General features: G+C 36.1%; 1 protein-coding gene across 3 annotated transcripts in view; it reads right to left on the reverse strand.

Moving 5' to 3' along the window:
• ANKRD12 (ankyrin repeat domain 12) overlaps window positions 1-18,299 on the reverse strand; it is a 59,922-nt gene that overhangs the window by 19,278 nt on the left and 22,345 nt on the right. For 2 of the 3 annotated variants that reach the window (XM_030971047.1, XM_030971048.1), the window contains 5 exons: window positions 14,418-14,565; window positions 6,739-6,885; window positions 5,505-5,705; window positions 2,159-2,301; window positions 442-589 (listed from right to left, as the gene is read on the reverse strand). In XM_030971047.1, the coding sequence (XP_030826907.1) occupies window positions 442-589; window positions 2,159-2,301; window positions 5,505-5,705; window positions 6,739-6,885; window positions 14,418-14,565 (787 nt within the window). The remainder of the gene's footprint in view (window positions 1-441; window positions 590-2,158; window positions 2,302-5,504; window positions 5,706-6,738; window positions 6,886-14,417; window positions 14,566-18,299) is intronic. The other variant, XM_030971049.1, reaches the window with a different exon arrangement.

Consider the following 18,299-nt stretch of genomic DNA (forward strand, 5'->3'; position numbering starts at 1 on the left):
TTTTCTACACTGAGTAACTATGTTACACCCATGTGAAACGCTGACTCCTGATTAATCTACCAAAGATAGGAAGTAAGTGACTTTGGGGTATTTTTCACCATGAAATAAACCATCTCAGAAACAAGCTGTATCATAAAAAATTTGGTATTTTCCTCTATATCTTTCTCTGGTAAAATCATCATTCTGATATTGAGTTGATCTGCAAAGTGGGAATGGCTTATTAAAGACAGAGAGAAAAGTAAAAAAAAAAATTAAAAAAATCAGAATACACATTTCAGGTAATTTAATTGAGAAATTTAACAAACTACCTCTAAAAATATAAGTGAAAGACAACCTTAGCAATATCAATTGTTACCTGCAGCAAGCCTTGATAGCTAACACTATACAAAAGAACTTAGGTGAAACGATGCATTAAGTATGCAATTAAACAGCTACTTTTACCTGAGCAACTGTCCTCATCATCAGAGATGGGCACCTCTCTTTTCAACAGCATTTCCAATTCTTCAGTTTCAGCAACATCAACAGGTCTTTCCCCGTGCTTATTGGCTTGAAATGGATTTCCACCATGTCGAAGCAACAGCTTCACAATCTGCAGCATTAAATAAATTAACTTTGAGGTTATCCACGACACCTTACTTGACCAGCATAAAAATCCTCTGTTGCACATGAAATGTGAGTAACACAATATGCAATCCTAAGTCCTATCTATGATACTGAGACTGGAAAGCAAGACTTCAGCAACTAAAATGCAAAGTCCAGGTAGTGCATAGAGTCTGCTCTGTCAAGGAGGTGAAGGGGAAGACCAGAGACAGCTGCCCTCTGTTACACAGCATCATTATAGAAGAAAGAAACAGGGGCCTTTGTTCTTGCTGCTCTAGCATTTCTTCACACAATTTATCTGGTTCCCCACCTACCAGGCTCTTTACTCCTCTGCACTTGATTCACCCTCTTGCTCCAAATTTTATTCCACTTCAATAAGGAACAGATAAACTTTTACAAATCGCAGTACTACTGTTTTCCTCAGCAGTTCCAAAAAGCCCTGAGAGAGATCCAAGCATCTTACTGGAGGAACAAAGCACCCTACCAGCAACTACATGCAATAAATCAAAATTATCAACTTCTCCATCATCAAAGGCAACAATTTGTTAATATTACAGTGAATCCAAGGCCACTGCATTAGCACAGTGTCCAGTATTACTTTTTTTTTGCCTATGTATAAAGAATGTGGAAATTCAGCAGACAGTGATACCTTAACAGGAAGCTTCAGAATTATTCTGGTACATAATATCAGTAGGATGGCCACAGGTACCTGTACTGATATCAGATAAGCAAGAGGTCCTGTTCTCCAAGACTCCACGACAACTCTATGAAAGCTTGATCTTAAGACCCAATTTGTTTACATACCTAAAAAAACAGTTACTAAACAGCTAATAAAAGAATTCCCAACATATTATGATAATTAATTTCTCTAGCTTTTCCAGAAAAACTTTTCAAACTGAACATCTTGTTTGCAAGGTGTACTTGATTTAAGGATGCATTCTATCTTTTGCTTTATACAACAGATTGCATACACAGTAATGAAATAAAGGAGATATAAAGGGAAAGCAGAGTCATTTCTGCATCTTATTTGCAGAAATCAAGAACAAATTTGAAAGTTAATATAAAGTACCTACAGAGCTCCATTTATCTTCTCCATTAAGTGCTGATTGGTAAATTAAAAAATAATAAGAATATATATATATATCAGTTCCCTATTTCAATGACATTTAATATTTTAAAAGAAATATAGGATATATACCTTTAAATATTTATAAATATGTATATACAATATACACGAATCCACAGTATACTTTTAGGAGACATTTTTCTTTTGAGAATTCTGTACAGTAAAAGTTTCTCAAAAAAAGTCACCTAAGTGCTTATTTACTAAGAAAGTAAAGAGGAAACTTATAAATATTTAAGAAAACAGATACTAGTAGAAAATATCTGGTAATAGAAGTCAGATGAAACAATCAGAACAACTTTAAGATGCTCCCAAAAGAGCAGAAGCAGAACTACGAGACCATATGACTGCAATCAAGACAGTTAGGATTTGTTCTGAAGCTTCAGCATTTCAAACCACGTATTTATTCCCCTCCCACTTTTCCAGAACACTCACATTTCTATGTCCACTGCTAGCAGAATCATGAAGTGGGGTATCATCATCCAGGCCCTGTGTGTTCACATCTGCTCCTGCTGCTATCAGAACTTTAGCAACATCATAGTAACCAACATTACAAGCTTCATGTAGTGGCGTCCAACCTAGAGAGAAGAATGGTAGATTTAAGACAAAGATCAAAGATTTGATTTTTCATTCCTGTGCTATAGATCTCTATTGCCTCTGAACATTTCAAAACACTCACACACAGTACTTGGCAGAACAGCAACGCCATCCGTCTGATGAACAACACACGCTTTATCAACTTCAAACCTCACATCAAATTCCAAGTTTTTCTGAGATTAAATGCTGGAATCACAAATCAAATAGTAGAAGACAAAACCTGGCACAAAATCTCCAGGCTAAACATGTCAGAGATTCTTTGACTAGTAAACATTTGAACTCTGGTAAATACATATAAAAATAATATTAAAATATATGGAAACCCTCTGAAAACCACACTATTTGAAATAGTAAGTGTAGCAAATTGCCATAACCAGTGCTCTTTTAGAGTTACTGAAAATGTACTAGGAAATATGAACAACATTAGCAGCTAGATAACAAGCTGTTAATAAATAATGGCAGTGAACTCATTCTGGTATTTCCCAGAATATTAGTAATTTTTTGCAATTATGATTTCCTTGAGTTCAGTGCTCATTCTCTGTAGCAGAGTGTCAGCTGAAGATGACAACCCACGCACTCTCTATTCCGTACCTCAGTTTCTTCTCCCCAGCTTGATGACTTCCACTTCATAGCTGACCTGACCTGCTGTTGATGCCTTCTCAAAGCCCAGTTCTGGGAAGGCATTCAACTTTCGCTTCCAACATAACCAGTAAAAGAGTTTAATCACATGAGCTTTGGATCTAATCAGTAGCAGTCTTGTACATCCATGAAGTGGAGGTACAAGAAATCCCTAACTTATCTAATCCCTCAGTAATGGGATTTCTCACCTTCAGCCTTCACTCAACTTCAAGCTGCCACTCATTTAAATTTTAAAAGCAGCTAAGAAAAGAGAAAAAAGCAAAAGAGAAAAAAAGAAAAAAGGTTCTAAGTTACTCTAAAGCAAAACACTTCTTTCTCTTCTTCATACACTAATTTTCCTCTTGAATCATCACTTGGGTTACTCACTTCCAGCACTGTCTGGCTACCACCTCCATCTTTCCATTTTCTTGCCATTTGCTCTTTTCACACTCACCCAACATGATAACACTCTTCTGCTCTCAGCCCTCTGATCCCTGTCTTGTATTCTCTATATTAATTACCTTCATAATTTATTTTTCTCCATGTTGTACTGCTTTGCTTTTCCATCCTTTCACAATGTCCAGCCTGCCAACTCTAGCGCTGGCTTGCTGTCAGTATCTGTTTCCTTTACTCTTGTTCTCACACAACAGTATCATGCTGGCAGATATCCCATGAGCAGGGTTACTTCCTCCATTACTAATTCATTTTCTGCTCCTTTAGTTCTGCCAAATCCTTAGCTAAAAAACCTCTAATTCTCTAAACTACACTGCATCCTGAATTCCTACTTTTCTCCACTCATGACTCACTGCTTCAATCCTCCCCCTCTTCTTGACTTCTCCCTCTGCTCAGTATTTTGAAGTTCAGCCATCTCTGCTTCTCACTTTGCATCACCAATAAAAAATTATCTCACCTGATCCCAAACAACCCCTCCAGAATTTTGAATGAAGCCTCCAACATATATCCAACTGATCCTCAGAACCAGGTCTCAGCCATTGTCCTTTTCCTTTCATCTGCCTTTAAAATAAAATATCTGCCCTAGGTCAGACTGAGATGAAGCTGTGAAGTTAACTTCCTTCAGAGCAGCCCATATAGTAATGTGCACTGCATTTGGGAGCAACACCAGTACTCACAGCATACTGGTGTTTTGGCTACTGCTGAACAGGGCTTGTGAAGTGTCATGGTTTTCTCTCTCCCTCCTCCTGCACCAGGGTTTGGGAGGGGACATAGCCAGGACAGCTACCCAAATGTGTATTCCATACCACAGGATGTCATGCAATTAAAGCTCACTGAAAGGAGAGGGAAGGAGGGTAGTTTGTACATAATGGCATTTGTCTTTCTTTCCAAGCATCTGTTACACCTGCTGAGGCCCTGCTTCCTGGGAAGGGACTGAATATTTGCCCGATGATGGGAAGTAGTGAATGAATTCTTCTTCCTTTGCTTGCACAGGCAGCTTTTGCTGTTCTTATTAAATGGTCTTTAACATGACCCACAAGGGCTTTTTTCTATCTTATTTTCTCCCAACACCTTATTGAGGAAGGGAAGTGAGAGAGCAGCTGGGTGGGCGTCTGGCAGCCTGCCAAGGTCAACCCACTACATCTCTTCTTCAAGTGTTTCTATTATTCTCCCAGTGATATCTATGGGCCTGTCTTCCCCTGAACCTCCCCCTTCTTTTCTAAAATTGCTCTTGTCAACAAGTTCTTCTCATCTCCCCTCTCTATCTTTGAAGATCTCATAGTGTTCTACTTCTGCTTGTCTTCTTCTCCTCCTCTACATGCCAGTCCTGGGTAGCTTCATGTTCAAATACAAATTCACCTACCCTCCTCAAAGGGTAAGAATTTACCCATCTATTTCTTACCTAAAGTCAAGATTTCGGTTAATCTCATTAATATCTTCTCTTGAAGTCAAGTTTGAGCTAACAACTAATTGTGCTATATAGTTCTTAGCTTTTTCCACAGAGACCTGCTATCTCAACTCCTCTCAACCATTCCCACTGACAACATAATTCAGACCATAAACCTAAGAATATTGTATATGTTCCAACTTAACAAAGCTCATCAGCCATTATGCAAATCACATCAAATACTGACACATCAAAGCAGTCATTAATCCAGCAGGAGTAGATGACAACTGCAACCACACCACTCTGCCTTGCTGCGAATCAGTTGTCCCAGTGAAGACACTGCACATCACAGCACCATCACCTCCACCACTACTAAACTCTGCATCTCCTCACATAGCCCACAGTCTCATCATTTAACTCTGTCCAGCACAATCCTACCAAGTTCAGCAAGAACACAGAATCTGTGTGCACAGATTTCTGCAAATATCTACTACACCGAGGCTCTGGACACAACTGAAACCTCTCGGGATTAAAACCCTGTTCTAATCATACACTATGTACTACAGTGTCCCAGTACTACCACTGCCACTGGAAATGAAAAACACACCTTTGGGAATTTCCATGAAGTTATACATTTTCATTAGCATACAACATGAACTTAAAGGAAACCTCTGTTAACAACTTCAGTCTTAATTTATACAGTTAAGAGTACTCATATTAACTTACCTGCAAAATCTTTTACATTTACATTTGCACCTAATCTGATTAGCTCCTTGACCTGTTTAACATCCCCTCGGATTGCTGCCATATGTAGAGGAGCTTCCCCTCGTTCGTTTCTCTTGTTAACTTTGTCTTTTTGTCTTGAAGAAGAGGTTGGAGTTTTCTTTTGTGTTGGTGTTGTTTGTAAGGAATGATTTAAGGTGGAATCTACAAGACAAGTTTTTAAATGGTCACTGTTAAGTTAATAAAAGTGAGATGAAGTTAAATGATTGTCAACACTTGCCTTCAAAGATGATAATGACCATTGAATAATTATATTTAAATAAAAGACATTTCACCCTTCATAGGAGTCAGCACAATGCAGATTTCCAATGTGAAAAAGGGCATTTTGCAAAATCTTACTATTTTAAGCAAGTTTCTAGGAAAGATGAAGTCTATCCAAACTACAAGATTCACACATTCTGGTATAAATTCTCCTGAATCAAGACAAGGCAGAGCAGTATCTACCCTGCTTTCTCCTTCCTCCAGCAAAATTCTACTATATTTTTATGTAGTGGGATGCCAGTTTAAAGAATTACAGTCTGTGTATTATACTACATACAAATCATCAGCTGTACCAACACAACTGGACAGCTGGATAGTTCCTTAAGTTCCACAGGTGGGTGGACTGGATAGTTCCTTAAGGAAATGAAGCCATTTGCTTTTAAATAGCAATTTTGTAAAAACTTTACACCTGTAGACCACATACATACATAAAGATTTTTTTAAATGCAGCTGGACCAAGGAGAGCTTGAAATGGTGAATTAAGAACAAGATGTCTTGCCTCTCCCATTAAATCAGAAGGAAATGGTCCCATTTCCTCCTAGATTAAAATCCTGCTCCAAAGTGAGAAAATGAGATAATAGTTAAGCTTCAATAAAAATAAAAAAAAAGAAAGTATTTCAGGCTTTAAATAATCCATATGGAACAGTGTCTGAGAGGCAAAAATAAACAAAGGAAGAAATTAAATGTTCAGTTTTTACAGCTATCACGGTGCAAAGCTTTTCACATAAATATAGAAGATCAAGAATTTTTCATCAGATTAATCATCCATGTGAAATAAATTTTAACAGAAGTATGAATGATTTAAAATATTTGAAAAAAATAAGAGATTGTTGAAAACCATCAGTGCTCTGAATATTCTGACTAGGACAGAATTAAAGAGGCAGGAGGGAGAAAACTGTTAACTCTGTAAGATCACCTGGGCTGTTGTCTCTTGCTGTCATCTGCATGAGAAGTGCCATCTGTTTGCGCTCTGACAGAGGGTAACCAAACAGAATGCTAACGGGTGCTGATTTCTTATTCCCAGCATCCTTCTTCATTTTCTTTTTCTCTGGACCTTCCTTCTCTAGAAATAGGAACATTTCAAGACTCAATGTGCAGTTCCATCAGTATATTTTTCTAAAAATAAAACCATCCTCTTAAGGTCTGTAAACTCGTGACTGGTGACAGGTGATGAAAAACAGAAATTACACCTCTAACTTACTGCATTTGCATTAGTGTTGGTTACCTGCTCTAATCATATTAGCATAATAAGCTACTGAGATAAAGCACTTAAAGCTGTAAGCAGGATTACCAAAAAATTCTAACAGATGAAAAACCTGTTTCATAAAAGGAACGCTGTGTATGTCACAACTTCAATCCTCAGAGATTAAAGCCAAGAACTTAAAATTTCTGTAAAATCAGCTGGTCAGCTTTCAACATTGAATAGAGACCTGAGACTACGCTCTCTTCTGCTTCTCTCAAGACACCATGGTAAAAATTAGGAAAAGACTAGTTAATATTGGTATCTGCTAAGTAATTGGTTAAAAGATTCTTTCTCTCAAACTCATCCAGGTATTTTGTCTCAAAGCAATTTCTTCTCCATAATTCATATCCTTCAAACACATACAGCTATTTTATATACATAACTTCTTTTCTTTATCAATATTTACGGAAACTGTTTAATATTTCATCTCCAAGTTTTAAACCAGGAGCTAAAATTACACATCTGAGTAAACACATCGAAAATAAAACTAAACAAAACTCCCACCAAAACCAAGAAACCCTGTCATCTGCAACAGTGGAAAACCTTAAAAGAGAGGACTCCGACGAGGAAAACTTCACTGAACTTCTGCAGAGGTAAAAATTAGAATCTTAAGTCCCTTTGAGGTTCCTAGTTATCTTTTCAGTTTCTACAGTTCTGCCTTCTTTCTCATTCCATTCCTTTCCTCTCAGCTAATTTTCTGCCTTCCTAGCCTTCTCTAAATCTCACTTTCTAGGCCTGGTTACAGACACGAGCTCTAGTAAAGCAGTGCTGTTGAGGCACACGAAGGCACATCAACAGTTCTTATCTTGAATTCCATACTGACCCATAAGAAATACATGATTTTTTGGGCTAAACAATTGCCAGTGAGAGTATTTAAGAATGGAACGCTACTGACCCATGTATATATTTTAAAAACCTCTATACATTTATGTATCACATTTAAAAAGGAAACGAGATCCCTTTTACAGAATCAAATGATGGTTTTTTTATTCCTAAACTACAGGCAACTCAGAATCTTGAATATCTAAAAAATTAATTCAATATCCAAACCAACGCTATTTGTGTTGTGCCTTACTGGTAAAAACATCTGTGTAGGAAAATAAAAAAAACCCTTAACAATAAAATTGTACTTGAAATTTTTCACTGCAAGCATGCTGTTCTTTCTGCAATGAAAAAGCACAGCATACTCTTTACTGACTAATTTAGTACTTCCGTTGAAATAACACATTTCAGATTGACCAGCATAATCAGGTATTTCTTAGCATATGCTATTTACTGCTCGTAATTCTTTCCTTGAAAAACACACTTATTTTCATTCTGAATTATTCCTTACCATTCTATAGCTATTTTCAGCTCAAGAAAATAATGTATCAAAATACATGAAATAAAGTTTTTTATTATCTAGGTTTACTCTTTTATACATTGGGATTCTCTGAGTTTTTGGGTTTTGCTTTTTTTTAAATCAGCACAATTTATTCCTGCCTCATGTTCAGTGCTCCATTTCAGTGGTAAATAATTCTTCTATTACATTTTATTAACACAGCATTTGCAAAGCATTTCTAGATCTTACAAATTAAAAGCATCAAATAAGAACACCTGTTCTCACCAAGTTATACTGTAAATATGCACTTACTGCTCAAAAGGAGACACAATTTAATTTAAATGGGTATTAGACTTCAAATATGTTGTCAGTTAATCTAAACAGTTTAATACACAAAAATCAATATGATCAACAAGAAAGCTAAAAAAGTCTCAAGATTATAGCAGGTGCACCTGATAATCCCCCCCAAGATCTCATGGATATGAACTGGTTCTGACAAGAGGGGTGGAAGAAAGCAAAAAAAAAACCCAACCAAAAAAAACCAAACCAAACCAAACCAAAAAACCCAAAAAAACCAACTAACCAAAAAAAAAAAAAAAACCAAAAACAAAAAACCAAACAAACAAACAAAAAAAAAAACCAACCTAAAACCCCCCAAAAAAACCACAAAAAAAACCCCACCAAAAACAACAACAACAACCAAACAAAAAAAACCCCAAACAAACAAGACTCCCAAAACTCAAATCAAACCAAAAATCAATGTTCCAAGAATACCAACACATAGCACACTTTAACAGGATGAGACCAACTTAACATTTAGGGGCTTCAACTTCTTAGCTATTCTTCATCTTATGGTAACAGAAAACTTTCACCACTGTGAACCTGATGTTTCTACAACTTGAACAGTAAAAACTTCCCTCATAAAGGAACAGAATCAGTTTAAGAAGTAAGTTTAGGTAGAATTTAATTATAAAATTGACTATGAAACTCCATCAGTTGGTTTGGGGGTTTTTTTGTTGTTGGTTTGTTTTGTTTTTTGGGTTTGTTGTTGTTTTTTTTGTTTGGTTTTTTCTGGCTGTTTTTTTTGTTTATGCTTTGTTTTCAGGTTCTATGGACTACAAATATCTCCTATTACATTCACAATCTCATCACTTTCTGCTGTTCTTCAGAAGTTGAAATGAACTTATGTTCATTAGAAATAGAACATAAGAGATTTTTTCACTTTTTATTAAAAAAATAAAAACTAGAACTACTCCTGTGGCTTCATGTTCATCCACCTTTATTAAATAAACTTCATAATACACAGCCAAACTCCTCTGGACTGTATCTCTTTAAGATTTTCCCTTGACAACACAAGCTTTTCAATGAACACTAAAAAAAAACTATTTTGAAATACTCAAGTTATGTAAAACAGGAATTCAGGAGCATCTGAGTACTTATTTGTAAAAGGGCTCAATGAAATCCACTCACAATACTTAAAATGTACTGGCACAAGGAACATCAGAGACACTGGTGATTGTTTTAGGATAATTTACACATGACAGATTTTGTCCCAAGGCAGCCAATAATGTATCTCATTTTTTGTTTGCTTGCTCTTTTCCCCCAATTAGATAAATTACAAATACCCACACAAGTAATTTTTAATGTATTGGAACATTAAATTATTAAGTAATGTAATACGTGGATTTCTCAAAACAAATCATGCCAAACTAACAGAGTATTTCATTTGGTAAAATAATCACCTCAGTGGATAAAGGAAATTAGGCAAAAAAACCAACCCAAACCCCAAATTCAAACTTTAGGGCTCATCATACTCTGTTTTTATGTAAAAGACTCCCAATATAGTCTAAATCATAAAAATTAACAGGATCAGAAAATAGGATCATACAAAATTAAAATATGAACTGCTTGAAATGAATGTTATGAAGTCAGAAGATTGAATGATATACAATCAAAGAATAATATGTTCTTTGCTAGGTCAAGACCACTTCTGCAGATGATGAAGTTCAGAGACAGAGTTTATGGAGCTCTGCGTGGTCACTGCAACCTGACTGAAGTTACTTCCAAGTTACTTCCAAGAGAAAGACATCATGACTGGCTGTGTTTCCTACCCTCAGAGAAAGCTTAGAATGTGATGCAGAGACCCCACAGTGCATTTAACAATGTAGATACCTAATTGTGATACCTAATTAATCTAGTTTGTATCATATTTATTTAATGAAACCAACACACAAAACCACCTCCACTTTCCTGCCTGTAGCCCAAACAACAGTTAAATGAAGTTGTTACAGTTGAACAACAAGCCCAAATCCAGCAAGCAGTGTGTGAACACTCCCTTCAACACTCCCACAAACCTCTTTAACTACAGAAAGCATGAGCACAGGAACTGTGTTACTGTGATGTGCCCATGCAGCATGAAGAGGTCAGTTGTTTTGCTCTCCTGGATGACAACTAAATGCTAAAAAAGAAGTATGACTGTGCCAGGTTTGGACTACTTTAAAAACTGAAATTGAAGGGGTCAGAAAACAAAACCGAGATCCTGCTATAAACAGTAAATCTGGATAACATAATTACCAAGAAAGATTAACAAATTACCACATTCAGTGTAATTGTAACTCATTGTTCCTGAATAATCAACTCTGTAACAAGATTCTCTTTACAATGGAAAGATTTTTAGGATCTGCAGTTATGTTTAATTATTATGAAAAATTCTAATTTCTCTCTTCAGACTAGTAAGGTAGAGAAAGGAAACAAATCTGACCTCTGCAAAATCAACACCTGTCTATTGTTCTTATTCCAATAACTGCATCAGAGGTTACTTAAAACTAACCAGATTACTTAAATAAATTAAGAAAATGTAAGCAACTCTGTTTAAGCAGTCTAAATAACTGATGGCTTTTCAGTCAAATTATGGTTTTGGATCGGGGAGACTTAAAATCAGAGAGTTTATTTCAAAATAGATGAAAAATAATTCTGCTTTGATCATCCAATCCAGCAGTTTCAATCAAAGCTTGCATGTAGACTCCTTCCTAAGATTTACTTATAAATAGGTTAAAGCTATACTGCAGTATAAATAAATTTGCCTGCAGGATGTATACATTGCATTATTTTTTTGTGGTTGCTCTGACCAAGAACGGGGACGTCACAACAGAGCTCTCAGTTTCAGGAAGCCACCACAGCCAGGGGAGTGTCACAGCCCTGCACAACAGAAGCAACACAACAGGATGCTGCTGATAAAGACAGGGACAGAGTGTCCTTCCAGGTGTGTCCTGTTCCCAGGGGCCTCTTCAGAGGGCCACAGCTCTCCTGGGACTCACATTATCCTTCAGACCTGCACAGACTTGGCAGCTCCTGCAGCCTTCTCAACTCTCTTCATGGGTATCAAATTGTTAAGAAAGTAACTAAAAGGCTCAATCTTAAAACACTGAATATCAATTTATTGCAACATTTTCTTAAGGAAAAAAAAATTAAATTTAAATTTAGATAAAGAAGTGGGCTATAATTGTTCTAGACTCTACAAATGCCATTTGGTTTCAGTCTTGCCAAAACTGATTGGGTGTAAAATGTACTTTGTGTACAGTGTTGCAGAAATCAAATGGAAAAAAAAACCCCAAAACATTTCTGTGTTACATCAACTTTCATTTTGGCTGTCCATGTTCATTACCACTTGCAATATTTAGACAAAACCTGAAACAAAACAAAACAAAAATGCCCAGCAGAAAAAGGAGTATTTTTTACAAAAATCAGAAAAAAAAAAAAAGACAAAATTTTAGTTTACAGAAAACCCTGGAACTAGAACCAAGAAACCTTTAATGATGTAACACTAAAAATTAGGTATCACCATTCTTTGACTCATTTACATGCCTAAACAGGATGAAATCCAATTGTCATGGAGTTTCTACAATCAGCTAGTAACCCTATAATGTATCTTGGGAATAAACCATTTATTAAACTATTAAACTAAAAATTTTTAAGTACCTCTAGCTACTTTTACATTTAGGGGTTTTTTTGTAACTCAGACATATTTTTAAAGACCTTGAAGCTGATAGGAAGCTTTTCAGTACCTTTTCTTTCTCCCCTTCTGTGTCCTATTACACTCTAATTTCCAAAAACTTACTTTCTTCCTTCTCAGGGTTTGCCATTCTCTGTACACAGCTATCAGGGAGACACTTCTGTCAGAGGTAACAGTTTAGCTCAGTGACAGCAAACCTTTTCCATGTGTAACGCCATGTTTGTGCCAGAAGCAGCACTGCATTTCATGATCACTGATGTCACTCCTAATCCATGTCAGTGACAAACTTGGCACCAGTGTGTCTCATTCCCAGTGGTCTAATCTAATTGGTTAGGCACAGAATCTGCATTACAGGAACAGTTTTTTCATCCTAGCAGTGCTCCTGCTCTGAAGTTTCTGGAAGGTTTATGTACCAAGTTTCCCACCTGCAAAAGGGCAGTTGCTCTAACCTCCTTACCTCAGCAGAAATTAAATGTTGACCAAGCCGTGGTGTTTGCTAGCACAGTTAAGAGCCATGTGCCTTCTACTTTTATGTTAAATATTTCTTGCCCCTACTTGAAACTGTCTATTTCACCTCTCTGATAAACTTCTGACAAAAAAATTTTGTAGTGTGAGCATTGTCTTTTTGTGCATGTTTAAGAGTCTGAAGTAATCAATCTTGTTTGTGGCAACTGTAACAATAGATGCTATAGCAAAAAACCCACAAAAAGTTCTGCTACTTTACAAGATGTTTGGGACAAGCATGACTTATTTAAAGTTGATGGGAGTAAGACGACATGACAAAAAATTTCCAACTTTCAATATATATTTAATATTACATCTAAATACATTTACTTCCATTATGAAAAAATAGTTATGATCTAATATCAAGCAAAAAATTTAATAAAGCAGATGCTGGGAGCATACTTCTAATTTAGACATGGTCTTTTCAAAATCAGATGGTATCGTGAATAGTGCAAGAATGCTGTAAAACTACTGGGAACAGAACTAAAGCCAAGAGCATTGTTTTGTAATGTGACTATTTCAAATATGGATTTCATACTACAGTCTCTTTACAGTAATTAAAATATGTATGTAATATCAAGGAGCCAAATCTACATGAATCAATCCTGAACAAAAATTAAACTCACACTGAGGTATACACTTCTACCTTGCATTTAAATCTATGCATATTAAGGGAACTATCTGGTCGTGAAAATATTCAAATGTACAATAAGCAATGTATAAAAAACTGTAACACTGAGCCTTTGAGAAATTTGGGGAAATTCAATGTGTTCTGCTGGCCATGGATACTGCTTGGTTATCAAGTGAACTCTTACTGAACTATAATTGCACAATGACACAGATAATTAATTACCTAAACCCAGAGATAACTGTACCCTTGGCATGTATCCAGCTCCCTAAATCTTGATTTGAAAAGAACTGTGTTAAGAATGGCAGTTTGAAGCCTTGAAATCAGTTCTAATATAAATAAGCTTAATCTGGGAAGAACTATTTATGCTCTGCAGAGAAGGTACAGGTGATAGGAACTTAAACTGAAAGGAAAGTGTGCTCTCCATGACTAGTTTAGTTACCTCTGTCACCTTAGCAAGCTTTTCTATAAAAGACAGTACATCTACCAATCCAACACTCCCTCCTCAAAAAAGGCTATGAAAGCTGACAGCTGTGTCTCAAATCAAGGCATTCACATGGTTTTTCATCTGTTTACTCATTTAAACAAATGGACCTCTAGGGATGACAAAACAAAGAAAGATTTGTTACTGAAACAGAAGGAAAGAATGAGGTTAGGAAACAACTGGAGAATATAGATCAACGATGGTGGCATGCTGGCTATTGCTAATGCCAGGATGAAAGTCTATCAGACTGAGATGCAACAATCAGAAGGAAGCAAGCAACATTTATACTTAGTATTCTTTTTAAAGAGGGAAAAAAATCAATGTAAAAACATAACATACAATTAATTAAGTTAGGACGTATTTTACCAACAAATAATTAGTTAAGGAAATAAAAAGGTTCTACCTGCATCTGAATTGCGATCTTCAGTTCTGGATGGACTAATTGTAAAAGGAAGTTTACGTTTCATGGAAGACTTTTCTTTCATCTCCTTCCCCACATCACTCCTATCCACTTTTGGAGTTTTGCTGTAGGATGCAATCTTGTCCTTGCTCTAATATAAATAAAAAGTATACTAAGTAATTTTTGCATAAAGCAGGACAGTCTTATAATGTATACAGACTGAAAAGGCTGATATGTGAGAATGCATGTGCTTGTGTATAAGAACGTGTATTACAAAATTTATTCAATAAACAAAAGAATCAATTGTCATTTCTTTTTTCAATTACTAACTTCTATGTTATTTTTATTTTCAGACACATCACTGTAGAAATGCTGTTCACTATTAGAGGCTTAACTAATTAGCAAAGGAGCAACATAAACTGAACAAGAATTTGCCAAGTCTTGATGACCACCCCAATTTCCTTCCCTGACCATAACAATCCCACTAAAAGCACATTAAAAGCCCACACTACAATTTAGACTGTGAATTGTAAGCCCCCAAAAACCCTTCTAATTACCCTCCCCTGCCTCCACTCCCACCCTGTGATACATCAATACAGAACTCCCTTTCTATTTCAACAATAACAGCGCAATGTTTCATTCGAGAAAAATCTATGAAGAAATATTTTAAACTGATACCAAATTTAGAAGAAAAAAGGTACAAGCTATTTGGATTCTTGAGTTGTTTAAGTCTAGATATTTGGGCTTATAACCCATATTTCAAATAAACAGAGAAAAACTTAAACACGCTCCCTATTAACATATACTTGATTACACTGATATAGGAGGAAAGCATGCAAAAGATACCAGGTTAGTGTAAAGACTGCTTGAGAGAACCCTCTGCAAACCCAACATCTTAGCTACCAATCGAGTTGCAATGCAGACATATCTTTTCTGTACAATACATGCTGCAGAAACAATTATCTACTCTGTCAGCTATCACAACTCTACAGCTTTATGTCATTCTTAATACATGATCAGATGAAAGTACTAATCCATTAACTTCCTAAAGGTAGAAGAATATACACCACCTTGCCAATCACTGAAAACCAAAAAGCTGGTCCTTGATGCTTCTGAAGATTTATTCCAATTGGAGGAAAACTAAAAAATAACTTAAAGTAGAGGCACTGTTCTCAAAGGCACCTTTCCTTTTTTTTCAAAGAAACCAAACTCAGGTAGGAAGACATCATCTGACATGCTGAGTTTAAAATGTTGCCAAAAAGTTAGGCAGAAGTGATTAGAAAAAGAACCTGTAACAAGCCCTACAAACTTCAGAAGACAAGTATCTGTACAAGGGAAATGACAAAGAAGGCATTAGAGCCCTGGAAAGGCAAATGTAAAATTACTAATGACAAAGAAGGCATTAGTCTGTATCAACAGAATTACTGAAGTATAAAGGTTGCTGCCCTCAGAGAACGCCTGTCTTCTTCACTCCAAGTTTAGAAACCCAAAAAAACCAAAGCAAAATGCAGAGTAAAATCCACCCACCAAAACCAAAGCCAACTCTCCTTCAAAACCCCAAAGGAAACAACACTTTCCCCCTTTTATTTTTTTTTACATGCTAGAACAAAAAAAACCCTAAAAACCCAAACCCCTTTGGACTCCCCTAGGCCCTTGGAACACTCAGTGCCTGTGGTATTAGTTATGAAAGAAATTAATCCATCTAACACAAGTCATCATTTCCAAATGCATCTCTAAGTTAGCAAGAGGAGATCCAAACTCCATTAAGTCTTTCCTTATCTCTTCCACCACACACACACAAGTTTCCCACTTGAGTCCAACCTCACCAAGAGCTTTCTCATCCCTTGTTTCAAACAAACCAATTATTTCTCCTATCCATGTATGTGAATTTCCCACAATATGAAGTGGTATCAAAATTTTATTTCTTTCTCTAGAATATTATCTTATGTTTGGTACTATGCAATAGAAAGGATGAACTAAAAATAAAGTTCCTAAGCAGAAAATCTTGGTTTCAACTTGTTCAGTAGAAAAAAAAACCCCACAACTTTTTGCAGTTGGTAATCTCTAAAAAGAATTCCTTTTTTGAGGGCACTCCTCAGTAAAATACATTAGTAGGTGCTCACAAAGAGGCACAAGCTGCTTAAGTAATTTGATCATTTTACATTAATTCTCAAATTGCTTGTATGTATTGTTGCAGACATCTTTTCATGAAAATCCTTTCTTTAGGATTTTTTTATTCCTGAGAAGCTGAGAAGCCTCAGGGACAAAATGTAAACAATGGTTGTTTGCGGCTGTGGAATGCAACAGGGGGATCTTTGATTAGCCCATCTTAGATGTTTATAATTAATAGCTAATCACAGCCCAGCTGGCTCAGACTCTCTGTCCAAGCCACAAACCTTTGTTATTAATTCCTTTCTATTCTTAGCTTGGCTAGCCTTCTGAGGAGAACCTTTTCTTCTATTCTTTTAGTATAGTTTTAATGTAATATATATCATAAAATAATAAATCAAGCCTTCTGAAATAGAGTCAAATCCTCGTCTCTTTCCTCATCCTGAGACCCCTGTGAACACCATCTCAATGTATTATGTTAAATATTATGAATGATGCACTAGTTGTTGAACAATGACTGAAAATTAATTTTGTGATACTCTAATTAGGAGGAGAGACAGTTCAAAGTGCATACTTTCAGATAAATGAAAACAAATTGAAAATTTTAAAAAAGGCTACACATAGAATACACAGAAACTGAAATAAAAGGAGACTATTTTGTTCCTTAGCTAGTGTGGAAATAAGCATTCAGCATTCAGTGGTGGACTTTCCAATCCAAAAGATGCAATGAACAGGGTGTTTTGAGAAGTCTGTATGAAGTTGATGCTATTTATTATTTTTGGTGACAATGCTGAAATAGAGATACAATCAGATATGCAGACATCATCACAATTGAAAGAGAGGAAGAAGCAAAGAGCCCTGGAAAGGCAAATGTAAAATTACTAATTTGAAAACCAGTCTTAATACAAGACAAAATAGGAAAACCCAGGATATAAAACCAAGGTCCTACAAACTGATAAAAATAATTAACTGTACCATCGCAAAATGCTGTGTTAGCAGACAGAAAACTCTTAATGGCATCCTGAATTCAACTCCAAGTAAAGGAAGTAGAAGAAGGAAGAGGAAGTAGAAACCCTGCAGGTTCGACCAGGCATTCCATTTTCAAGAGTGAGCATTCACTGTTCCAATTGTTCCTAGTCACTGCAACAGCATGGACATTGCTTTCTCAGGGTCCAAGGCAAGGTTCAAAACTCAGCATAAATAAGTCTGTGGCATTACTTTAATGTGACCCATATAAGCAACCTAAAATGAAGTTGACATTTTTAATAAAATAATCTATAAATCCTGTGGACTTTCTAAAGAGGTTGATTAATCTCAAGTGAAAATTGCTAATCAGATAAAACACTGATGAGATGTTGATGTTCAGAAAACTAAACTACTGCTGCAAAGTGAAAAGCATCACATACTTTCCATGTCCGCTGCAGCTAGAGAACATTTAATGGCTTTAGACTGCAACAGGAGACCAGCAAAGGTTATTTATCCTTCTACTAAGTATTAACTCTATGCCAGTCAGCATAATTAAGTATCAGAATAAACTGCCCAAGGAGACAGGAATTTCCATCAGGCAAGCCTTTAAAAAAAAGGTCTGGCAAACATCTGTCAGGAACTGAGTACAGCTTATTCTACTCTGGGGCAAATGGATGAACTGGATCTGCATGTCTCAACGTTTAATGCATGCCTCACTGGAGGATGTAGTAACAAGGAAGAATTTTTTCTGTCAACAAAACCATACTAGTGTGCTATGATGAAGAACACATTTTTAATCTGTTCAATAGG

The sequence above is a fragment of the Camarhynchus parvulus genome, chromosome 2, assembly GCF_901933205.1.
Source record: "Camarhynchus parvulus chromosome 2, STF_HiC, whole genome shotgun sequence".
NCBI classification, from domain to species: Eukaryota; Metazoa; Chordata; class Aves; order Passeriformes; family Thraupidae; genus Camarhynchus; species Camarhynchus parvulus.